General features: G+C 35.6%; 1 protein-coding gene across 1 annotated transcript in view; it reads left to right on the forward strand.

Moving 5' to 3' along the window:
* The window catches only part of PRKG2 (protein kinase cGMP-dependent 2), a 175,149-nt gene extending 165,269 nt beyond the window's left edge, over positions 1-9,880 (forward strand). Inside the window, exons 16-18 of the mRNA XM_007946829.2 lie at positions 4,081-4,143; positions 7,977-8,043; positions 9,785-9,880. Coding sequence (XP_007945020.1) covers positions 4,081-4,143; positions 7,977-8,043; positions 9,785-9,880 — 226 coding nt within the window. The remainder of the gene's footprint in view (positions 1-4,080; positions 4,144-7,976; positions 8,044-9,784) is intronic.
* Positions 9,881-12,108: the final 2,228 nt, after the last annotated feature.

Consider the following 12,108-nt stretch of genomic DNA (forward strand, 5'->3'; position numbering starts at 1 on the left):
ATATATATATTTTGAAGGTACCATGGAATGGACAGCTAGAACAAACAAATTTGTGTTGGAAGAAGCACAGCTAAGATGTTCTTTAGAATCGAGAATAGTCAGACTCCTCTCATACTATGGTCATGTTGTCAAAGGGGACCAGACCATGGAGAAGGATATCATGCTGGGTAAAGTAGATGGTCAGCAAAAAAAAGGGGGAAGACCCTCATTGCATTGCAGTAGTTGTGTGGATGGTGCAGGACCAGGCAATGTTTTGCTCTGTGGTACATAGGGTCGTTATGAATCAGAACTAACTCAAAGATGCCTAATAACAACTAATATCAAAGGTGAAGAAATTAAGATTTTTTTTACCCACTTCTGCAGTCTGAAATTGAAGAAACATGCAATTAAGATGCACTGAAAATTACTAGTGATTAGAATGCTGAAGTTGAAAACAAAGAAGGAAGATTGGTAGTTAGAAAATATGGCTTTGGTGAAAAAAATGACGATGGAAATTGCAAGATAGAACTTTGCAAGACCAATGACATATTCACTAGAAATACCTTTTTTCAGCAACATAAACAGTGACTATAGGAGCTCTGGTAGTGCCTAAGGCACTTGACTGCTAACCAGAAAGCTGGTGGTTCATACCCACCAGCCACTCCTCAGAAGGAAGTTTGGGTAATCTACTTCTGATTACCTCACCAGATGGAATACACAGGAATTAAATTGAATATATTTGTGGAAAGAAATGATAAAGAAGTTCAGATCAAGGCTAGGGGCTGACTGCACAATAAACCACCAATTACTCATATACAAGTTCAAGTTGAAGCTGAGGAAAATAAAACAAGTCCATGACAGTAAAAATTCAGCCTTGATCATATCCCACCTGAATTTAGAGACCATCTCAAGTATAGGTTTGACACATTGAACACTAATGACCAAAGACCAAACCCCTGGGGGATGACATCAAGGACATCATACATGAAGAAAGCAAAAGATTACTAAAAAGACAGAAAAGGAAGAAAACACAAAAATTGATGTCTAAAAATACTCTTGAACAGAGAGTAACTAAAGTGAATGGAAGAAATGATAGAGTGAAAGAGCTGAACAGTAGAGTTCAAAGGCAGCAGGAAAAGTCAAAGTAAAATATTTTAATGAAATGTTTAAGGACCTGGAGTTAATAAACCAAAAAGGAAGAACATGGTTGGACTTTCTCAGCCAAAAGAACTGAAGAAAAACTTCAAACCTCTAAGTTGCAATATTGAAGGATTCTATGGGCAAAATATTGAACACAGGAAGCATCAAAATAACATGGAAGGAATACATTGTCCAAAAAGTTAATGTTAATGTTCAGCCATCTCAGGAGGTAGGATATGATCCATAACTGATGGTAGAGAAGGAAGGAATCCAAGATGCACTGAAATCACTGGAAAAAACAAGATTCCAGGAATGATAGAATACCAATTGAGATGTTTCAACAAATGGATGTAATGCTGGAAACACTCACTTCTCTATGCCAAGAGTTGTAGAAGACAACTACCTTGACAATTGACTAGAAGTATGCAGAAATTATCAAAAAAATATCATGTGCGAGTAAAATTTTGATGAAGATAATTCAAAACAGATGCAGCAGTAGATTGGCAGGGAAGTGACAGAAACGCAAGATGGATATAGAAGAAGAGGATGTGGAATGAGGATTAATATTAATGATGTCAGATAGCTCTTGGCTGAAATTGGACAATACCAGAAAAACGTTTACCTGTGTTTTATTGACTATGCAAAGGCATTTGACTGTGTGGATCATATAAATTATGGGTAACATTGTGAAGAATGAGAATTCCAGAACACTTAATTGTGCTCCTGCAGAACCTATACATAGGCCAAGAGACAATTGTTTAAACAAAACAAGGGGCTAGTGTGTGGTTTAAAATCAGGAAAGGTGTGTGTCAAGGTGTATCCTTTCACCATATTTATTCAATCAGTATGCTGAGAAATAAACTGAGAAACTAGAGCATATGAAGAAGAACATGACATCAGAATTGGAGAGACTCATTAATACTAGCTTTATGTAGATGACACAGCCTTACTTGCTGAAAGTGAAGAAGACTTGAAGCACTTACTGATTAAGATGAAAGTCTATAGCCTTCAGTACAGATTATATGTGAAGATAAAGAAAACAGATATCCTCACAACTAGGCCAGTAAACAACATCATGATAAATGGACAAAAGATTGAAGTTGTCAATGATTTCATTTTACTTAGATCCACAATCTATGCTCATGGAAACAGCAGTCAAAATCAAATGACATACTACAATGGTCAAATCTGTTGCAGACGACTTCTTTAAAGTGTTAAAAAAGCAAAGATATCACCTTGAGGACTAAGGTGCACCTGACCCAAACATGATTTCAGTTACCTCAAATGAAGGTGACAGCTGGGCAGTGAATAAGGAAGAGCAAAGGAGAATCGATGCCTTTGAATTATGGTGTTGGCGAAGAATACTTAATGTACTGTGGATTGCCAGAAGAAACAAATCTGTTTTGGAAGAAATACAGCCAGAATCTTCCCTAGAAGTGAGGATGGTAAGGCTTAGACATGTTATTAATAAGGATCAGTCCCTGGAGAAGGACAACATGCATGGTAAAATACAGGGTCAGTGAAAAAGAGGAAGACCCTCAATGAGATGGATTGATACAGTGGCTGCAACAATGGGCTTAAGGATAGCAATGATTGTGAGGATGGCAGATGACTGAGCATTTTTCTCTTCTGTTGTGCAGGGGTGTTATGATTTAGAACCAAGTCAATGGCACCTAACAACAACAGCGCAGGGCACAATAGAAATATAAAACGTTTTTCATATATAACCTTATTATTCTGAGAGAAAATCAGTAGTGATGATAAAGTCTTACTATATATATCTGTCCTGTCAATCTTTCTTTGAAAATTACTCCTCTGGCTTTATTTAAAATATCCAAAATTTTTACTTACCATTCCTCTGGCCTTCTTTAAAATTATCCACAATTTCAATGTACCTTTCTTTTGGCCTTCTTTAAAATTATCCAAAATTTGAACTTTACCATTCCTCTGGCCTTATCCAAAATTTTTACTTACCATTAAAAATAATTTATCATACAACAAATGACCTTTAGAATTTTTGTTTAAACTTCATTTTGCCAATTTTTTTTTTTTTGTTCTTTTGTGCTTTTGAACAATTTTTAAATCAGCAAGATTCAGAGTGTGAAACCTCATTGTTGGTTACCAACAGGAATTCCTACTGCTTATAAGAATCTGGTGGCGGAGTGCCTAAGGCATCTGACTGCTAACCAGAAGGCTGGCGGTTCAAACCCACCAGCCACTCCTCTGAAGGAAGGTTGGGCAATCTAGGTCTGCAGTGGTACTGCCTTGGAAAGCCAAGAAGGGATCCCTATGAGTCGGATCCGACTTGATGGTAGTGGGTGGATAAGAATCTGAAGGAGGTCTGGTGGTGCAGTGGTTAAAGCATTTGGCTGCTAACACAGATTGGTGGTTGGAATCCACCACCATCTGCAGGAGAAAGATGAAGGAGTCTATTTTTGTAAAGATTTATAGCTTTTTGTAAAGATTTACAGTAGAACTGGGGCAGTTCTACTCTGTCCTATAGGGTCACTATAAGTCAGAATCAACTCCATGGCAGTGGATTATTTTTGTTGTTGTTGTTTTGTATAAGAATCCAGCTGAGATGTAAATGATCTTCTGAATCATACCCTGATTTTCTCAGCAAAGTTGATAGAGAATATTAATCTCTTGTTCTTTTATGCAATTACTCATACCTTCTATCTTCTTCAAAGCATTAAGATACACACCCACTCACACACTCTTCTAAGTTGCCCCTGGGTGGACTCCAACCTCCAGCCTTTTGGTTAGTGTACAAACACACACCCCTAACTATAATTTGTGGGTTCCTCCAGGGCAGGGACACTATACTCAGATGGCTGGCCTAAATTAGGAAGTGTGTGAATATTGTTGAAGAAATGAGTAAATGAATAAATGTTCAATTTTATTTAAAATTCACTCATGAATAACATTATGAACTGCCTTTTTTAAAAAATTTTATTTTAGGCAAAATCCAACAGAACGGCTGGGAAATCTGAAGAATGGCATCAATGATATTAAGAAACACAGGTATCATAGTTCTTTCTTTGCCCAGAAAAATATAGTAATCTTGCCGGCTTCTCTCAGCAGGTTACAGGGGTCCCTTTACAGACTCAATTTTTCCTTTTTGGTACTTTGGCTTTCTTCCATATCTTACTAGAGACAGTTACAATGATCATTTTCAAAGTAATTTCTCTAAAGCCAGAATTAATGGAGATTTATATAACTGCTAGAAATGTATGTCAAAAATGGGTAAAGTTATAAAACAAGTTATGAGATCATATTTCCAAATCTGAGCAACTAAACCTTTTATTCACTGTAAAACTTTTAATCTTTTCCCTTTCTTTTTTACTATCTCCTTCGATCTTATAAAGAAATTAAGGTCTAGTTTTGACATTTAACTTTTAAATAATGTGGAATATCGTCATTGTTTAGATATCAGTTCAAAAGAATGGAAGAGATCAATCAACTGTTAAATTGTGTTCTATATTGGTTTAATGCATATCTATTTAAAAGATTTTCTTTTGAATAGCTCTCCATATTTTGGTACCTCATGTCATATTTCACTTTTTGGGTAAACTATGTTGATTTCCACATAACCTCTAGTAATGTCTTACCCTTATACAATAGTCTAACATACACCTCTCCAGTTCTGTGCATTTTTAAAGCTAGGCTTCAAAAACATTAATAATTTCCATATGACATCCTTTCTGATTTAGATAAGTATTTAATTGTGGCAGTTCAAGCCTTCAAGATTTTTTTTTTTTTTTAATCAATGCTTGGCTAATTTTTTGCAAGCCTCAAGTTATTTTTAATTTTGTTTATGATTTACAGATATAAAATGTCATTCAGAATAATAGTACAAAAAATAAATTGGAGTATTTAATTATTGAGAACCCTTGAATACATTGATGTGTCTACTTTCCAAAATTAAAATACCTGTCTGTATTTCATTTCTCTTTTTACTGAAAAATTAGTGGTACATCAACCAGGGTGGAAAGAAAGCTGGCAATGCAGCAGAATAGAACCCTATTTATTTTCCTTAGCAGTAATGGTGCAGCTTAAAAAAAAAAAAAAACTCTGAGCTAACAACCCAGCTCTATCTATTCATGAACTTATTGAAATGAAGCCAAGTATTCAGCATTGTAAATTCATATCTGTCTCAGTCTTAAGGATTTCTTAGGAAAGAATGGAAGGAAGGGTGAAGAAAGAAGAGAGAGATAGCAAGAATGAGAGAATGACACATCTATAGGTTTTATAGACATCAAAATGCTTGTACCGTTTTAATGTTCTTTGCCATCCTTTGGACTGCCTTCAGTTCTAAAGCTCATTATTTATTTTAGACTGCAGTGTTTTTCTTTTTCTTCCCACACTGCATGCTGTTATCACAATTTCTTTTCTCATTATAAAATGACACATATACACACACCATTATTTATATTGAAGAGACAAGTATCCTGTCAATTAAAGTCATTGTTTCAATATATTTTTTTCCTTTCTCTCATTCAAGAAGTGTCTTTGTGTTTTGCTCCAGGGTAGCTGGGAAATAGAAGTGATACATTTGTTAATAGTTTCCAGCTTTATCTTCTACTTCTTATTTACCTGAGGCTCATTTAAATGTAGCTGTCAAATAGGAGATTGGATGCACATGCAAACTGATGCTAAAAGATTTTCTCACCTCATAGTGGTGATAAAGAATTTTGAATTTTCTTCCGGTAGAAACTAATTTGGGAGCTCTGGTAGCATAGTGCCTTAGGCATTTGACTGCTAACCAGAAGGCTGGTGGTTCAAACCCACCAGCCACTCCTTGGAAGGAAGGTTGGGACAATCTACTTTGGTAGTGATACTGCCTCGGAAACCCACTCTGAGTTGTATCCGACTCAATGGCAGTGAGTTTAGTTTTTGGTAGAGACTAATTTATGATTCTTCTTAATAGGCTGAATGTTCTTTGCCACTTAAGGATGCGGTAGGAATGCACAGTGTAGGGTACTCACTCTCACTGCCATAAAGAATACCAGAAATTTTTTATCTGTGTTTTATTGACTATGCAAAGGCATTTGACTGTGTGTATTACAACAAACTATAGATGACATTGCAGTGAATGGGAATTCCATAACATTTAATTGTGCTTATGAAGAACTTGTGCATAGACCAAGAGGTAGTTCATTCATACAGAACAAGAGGATAGTGCATGGTTTAAAATGAGGAATGGTGTGTGTCAGGGCTGTATCCTTTCACCGTACTTATTCAGTCTGTATGCTCAGCATATAATCTGAGAAGCTGGACTATATGAAGATGAATGCAGCATCAAGTTTGGAGGATGGCTCATTAACAACCTGTGATATGCAGATGACACTACCTTCCTTGCTGAAAGTGAAGAAGACTTGAAGCACATACTGATGAAGATCAAACACTGTAGTCTTCACCATGGATTGTATCTCAATGTTAAAAAAAAAAAAAAAAAAAAAAAACTTCAAAATTAGACCAGTAAACAAGATCGTGATAAAGAAGCAAAGTTTGAAGTTTTTAAGGATTTCATTTTACTTGGATCCACAGTCAACCCTCATGGAAGCAACAGTCAAGAAATCAAATGATGTATTGCATTGGGCAAGTCTGCTGTGAAAGACCACTTTAAAGGGTTAAAGAGAAAAGATGTCACTTTGAAAACTAAGATGTGGCTAACCTAAGCCATTTTCTTTTCAATAGCCTCATATGCATAGGAAAGCTGGAAAATGCATTAGGAAGACCACAGAGGAAATATGTATTTGAATTGTGGTGTTGGCAAAGGATATTGAATATACCATGGACTGCTAGAAGAATGAATAAATCTGTCTTGGAAGAAATACAGCTGGAGTGCTCCTTAAAAGTGAGAATGGCCAGACTTCCTCTTTCGTACTTTGGTCATGTTATCTGGAAGGCGGATCAGCAGAAAAGGGGAAGCTCTTCAATGAGAAGGATTGACACAGTGGTTGCAATGATGAGTTCAAGCATGGCAACCATTTTGTGAATGGCACAGGGTCAGGCAGTGTTTTGTTCTGTTGTATATAGGTTCACTCTGAGTCAGAACCAACTCATCAGCATTTAAAATCGTCAACAACAATGGCATTGATCTGCTAGCAAAGGACAATATTAAAGATACCGGAGCAGGGAGAATTGCTAGAGTTTATCTATGAATAGATAATATTTGATGTGGTGAGGTACACAATAGAGGTGTTAACCTTAGCTAGAAGGAAAGACAGTTAATGATGGTACAAGAGAGAAGGTAAAGCACAGATGTAGGTAAACCTACTGCCAATGAGTCAACTCAGACTCATAGAGACATGTAGGACAGGGTAGAACAGCCCCATAGGGTTTCCAATCTTTATGGAAGGATGGGACATCTTTCTTTGTAGAGTAGCTGGTTGGTTTGAACTACCAATTTTTCAGTTAGCAGATGAGTACTTACCCACTGTGCCACTAGGGCTCTTTCAACTGGAAGTAGGAGGGCAGACAGACTGGTAGGAGCTTGTGAAAGTTCTCAATGAAATAGGAAGCAGGTTGAGAGTGAGGATGGGGAGGAGGTACTGGAAGTTCAGGAGATAAGACAAAATATGAATCATCACTCTATGAGAGTGTGGGAATTAGTGTACCAGGGAAATCTCGTACAGTTGCTGGGCAGCATTACATGCCCACTTGTGGTTAGTGGACATGCATGAATTTAATGAAACATCAGACCACAAGCATCGTTTTGTGTTTTCCTCTAGCTCTTTCAGCTTCACTGTTTTATGCACGGAACAGGCAACAAAATGATCTTGATAGAAAAATAGACATGCTAATAATTTGTTAGGCAAATCAGTTTCCTCTATACTTTTCTACTTTCTTAGGTGGCTAAATGGATTTAATTGGGAGGGACTGAAAGCTCGGAACCTTCCATCACCTTTAAAAAGAGAGGTATGGTATCTACTATATTACTCTATTGATTTTTTTCTAGGAATTTTTGTTGTAAACAAATTTGAAATGTTTTTAAGCAGATTTTAATTTATTTAAAATAGTGTTTTAAATTAAGTGAAAATGGCACAGTAATTGTGATTGTAGTCTTGCCTATTTAATGCTCACAGAAAACAATTACATGTAAATGCCACCTAAGTCTCAAAGTAGTCAGTGTTGGTCAGCCTGATAGATGGCTCCAGAAATATAATGCAAACCATATATTAAGTTAATGCAAACCATTTTAAGTTTTCTAGTAGCTAATTAAAATTAGGAGAGACAGATTAAATTTATTTTTATTTAACATATTATATCCATATGTAAGGAGTTCTGGTGGTGTAATGCCTAAGGCATTTGACTGCTAACCAGAAGGCTGGCAGTTCAAACCCATCAGCCACTCCTTGGAAAGAAGGTTGGGCAATCTACTTCCATAGTGATACTGCCTCAGAAACCCAAAGAGGGGTCACCCTGAGTCAGATCTGACTCCACGGCAGTGAGTTTGGTTTTGGTTTAGAGCCATACATATTATCATTTCAACATATAATCATTTGTAATAATAATTTGTAATAATAAAATATTTTACATAAGTTTTCAAAATCCCAAGTGTGTTTTACACTTACATCTTATGTCTCAATTCAGACTATATGCATTGAAAGTGCTCAGTCACCAAATGTTGCTAGTGACTAGCCTATTAGACAGCATAGCTCCAGCAAGAGCAGAACATATGCTAACTCAGCAAGAGATGACTCAGGAATGACCTAGGTTAGCACCCTACAAACTAAATGCTAATGTGCTCCCTTAAAGAATTTTGAAGGTCTATACATTTTTAAATTGACATCTGAATTTTTATGAGTTTAAACAATTGGGGAGAATGTAACATTTTTTTTGAAAAATTATTTAATGCACCTATAGATAAATGTCATTTATTAAAAGAATGAGATGAGATTTAGCATCATTTCTACTATTTTAAAAAAATTATTATAGAATGTTAAAATTATTATCAAATGTTAAGAGCACTATTACATAAGTAAATGGGAATGGAAGTGTTTTGTTATAGCAATGTCACTTTGAATTCCTTCTCATTTATTCCCCTACATACAAAAATCACTATGTTGTGATACACCATAAATAAATAATATTTTTAATGATCCATCTGCTTATAATTCATTTATGTCCCACCTAAATTTGTTTTAAGGCAAAGAATTGGAAACAACCTAATTTGCAAAATATTTTGATACTTGAGCCATTTCACTCTTTCAACAGGGTCACTAATATTTTGAGTTGTCCCTTTGGCACCCTTGAGGACTTATATGGGATAGTGAACTATATAAAGATTCAAGCTTGGTGAGAGATATTTATGAAGTAGAACTCTGGCAATTTTTTTTTTTTTTCTAAATACTCCCTTTTAAAATGTTTTTCAATTTGAAAACAAAGTAAACATAATTTTTTGTCCCCTACCTTCTTATGCCAGGTAGCTTCTGTTGAATGTAATACAATGATCAAATCTTTTTGGTTCTAAAGGGGAGATCTCATAAGGCTGAGACCATGACTCAAGAATGATAATCAGTCATCTTTTCCTTGTATGTAATTTATAAGTGGGTGCAATATAAAATCAGTGTTTAAATAGAAAAAGCATTGGCTATATATAATAGCATGCTTAGTCAACATTATTGCCAGCTTTGTTTTAATCCTTTCTGTTTATTAGCTCAGTGGACCTACAGATCACAGCTACTTTGACAAGTATCCTCCTGAAAAGGGAGTGCCTCCAGATGAGCTTTCAGGCTGGGATAAAGACTTCTGACAGAAACAAGGATGATTACTGCGTATTCACAACAGAAGAGGACTATATGGATCAAGAATCCAACTCTGATTATTTTTCTCTTTGGAGTATTACAAAAGCATTTGGAAGACTATCAGAGGAAAATAAATCCCTATCCATGAGTTGGGGGTGGAGGATGTTAGTACAGAGGTGGTTCTGAATTATAATGTCTCATTTGATGTTAATTATTTATATATTTGATTCTTTGCTTATCTCAAATGTTGATGGCCATCTCATTCCCTTCCTCACAGAACTATTTTTGTTGAAGAGATTTTCTCTGCATTCTGTTACTCCATCCCAATCACACTAAGTTGAGTTCTGATAAGGTTTAAAAATGTCTTATCTTTGAGCAACTAAGTCATGCACATAGAAGGAAGAATAAAGGTGAATTTTGGAAGGTTTCCCAGATCTAAAAACTCCAAGTTAGCATTATGGCATCTTAAAATGGTGGCTTCCCAAAATCTTGGCAGTAAATAGAACTTTTGACTTTCACTTGCATTCACCCTAGAAATGTACTCATATCATCCTATCTCCGGACACATGGGAAAGTGGTACCTCTTTCTAAAGTAAATGAGTTAATGAATCAAACCCGGTAATTATATACTATTGAGGAATTTAGGAAAAATATACTTTCTCATTCTCCTATAATTGGCTGTGATACCTCAAAGACCTATGTACTAAATCTCTCCAAAACAAAGTAGAACACTTGTAAGAACTAATTATGAAAGCTTTTTCTTCCTATCAAATATGGAGTAGAATTCTAATAGGTAAACTTTCTGATTCTGAAATTCTTGAGATATTTGGTCCAATTCTGTGATTATTAGTATTAATAAACCCAAAAAAATATAGAGCAACCACAGTTAATTTTTAATGGAAACCCCATTGGCAAATGTTGATGCACTATAATCACTGCTGAGTTAAGAACTCTTTAAAGACATTAGAGTCCTGACTGTTTATAATTTTAAATTGTTAAGACAAGCAAGCTGCTGGAGAAATGATAAAAAGTGAAAGGGTTATATCTTACCCCTTCCTTTTTCCTCCTTGGAATCTTCCATAATAAAGAATAGGGTCGTTTTATAGCATTGGGAGCCAGTGCTTAGGAACTTTACTAGTGGATTTCTTTTTAAATGTATTTACCATGATCACCCACTCCACTTCCCTTCTAAAATGGATGGGAAGCAGCATTTTTCTCTTTCTTTTTTATTATTTTATTGTATTTTCTGTGAATGTTTATACAGCAAATTCGGTTCCCATTTAATAATTACTACACAAATTGTTCAATGACATCGGTTATATTTTTCACAAGGTGTCAATGTTCTCCTTAATTCCATTCTGAATGTTTTGTTTCTAGTAATCTGGATTCCCTGTCCCCTTACCCTTTCATCTTGCTTTAGAACAATTGTTGGCCATGTGGTCTCATGTAGATGATTTTTTCAAAGATTCTCAGTACTCACTGGTGATATTATTTTGTGAGCTAATCTGTTATTTAGTTGAAAGATGACCTTAGGTAGGTAGTTTTGGTTCAAGGTATATGGAACATTTCAGGATAGTAGTCTCGGGAAGTCCTCTAGTCTCCCCTGATTCAGTATGTCTGGACTTTTTAAGAGTTTGAATTCTGTTCCACATTTTTCCTCCCCTTCAATCTGGAGCCATCTGTTCTGTCCCTGATCAGAATTATTGGTAGTGGTAACCAGGCACCATCTAGTTCCTCTGGTTTCAGGCTAGATAAGGCTGTGTTCGTGTAGACTGTTAGTTCTGAAGACTAGTTTCTTTTGTTGGTGTTTAGTTTCCTTCTTTCTCTTTTGGTCTGGACAAGAAGAGACTGCTAGTTTTTTTCTTGTATCTTTAAAATCTTGCAGAGTAAAAATAATACCTGAGTTCCTCCATTATTCAGTCTTCTGGCTATATTTTCATGTGATAATGGTCTATGTGAAAAGTATCATCTACCCACTTCCTACCCATGCTTTCAGAGTTCACAGAAGGTCAGATATATGCTTCCTGCAAAGTTAGCCAGATACTTGAGGCCCAACCCTAGAAGGTGCATCCTTAACAAAGAATTTCCACATTAGTATACTTTTGCTGAACCAAAGAGGTTTTGTTTCTGGGGTTAGTATTTTTAAAGATTACATATTGTACATAGATGAATCATTTTTAATAGGATCAACATAACCTGCTTAACAAATTTCTATGATTTTTTTAAAGATTTTTAT

Source organism: Orycteropus afer, unplaced genomic scaffold (assembly GCF_000298275.1).
Source record: "Orycteropus afer afer isolate SDZICR_OR568_19922 unplaced genomic scaffold, OryAfe1.0 scaffold00172, whole genome shotgun sequence".
Lineage (NCBI taxonomy): Eukaryota > Metazoa > Chordata > Mammalia > Tubulidentata > Orycteropodidae > Orycteropus > Orycteropus afer.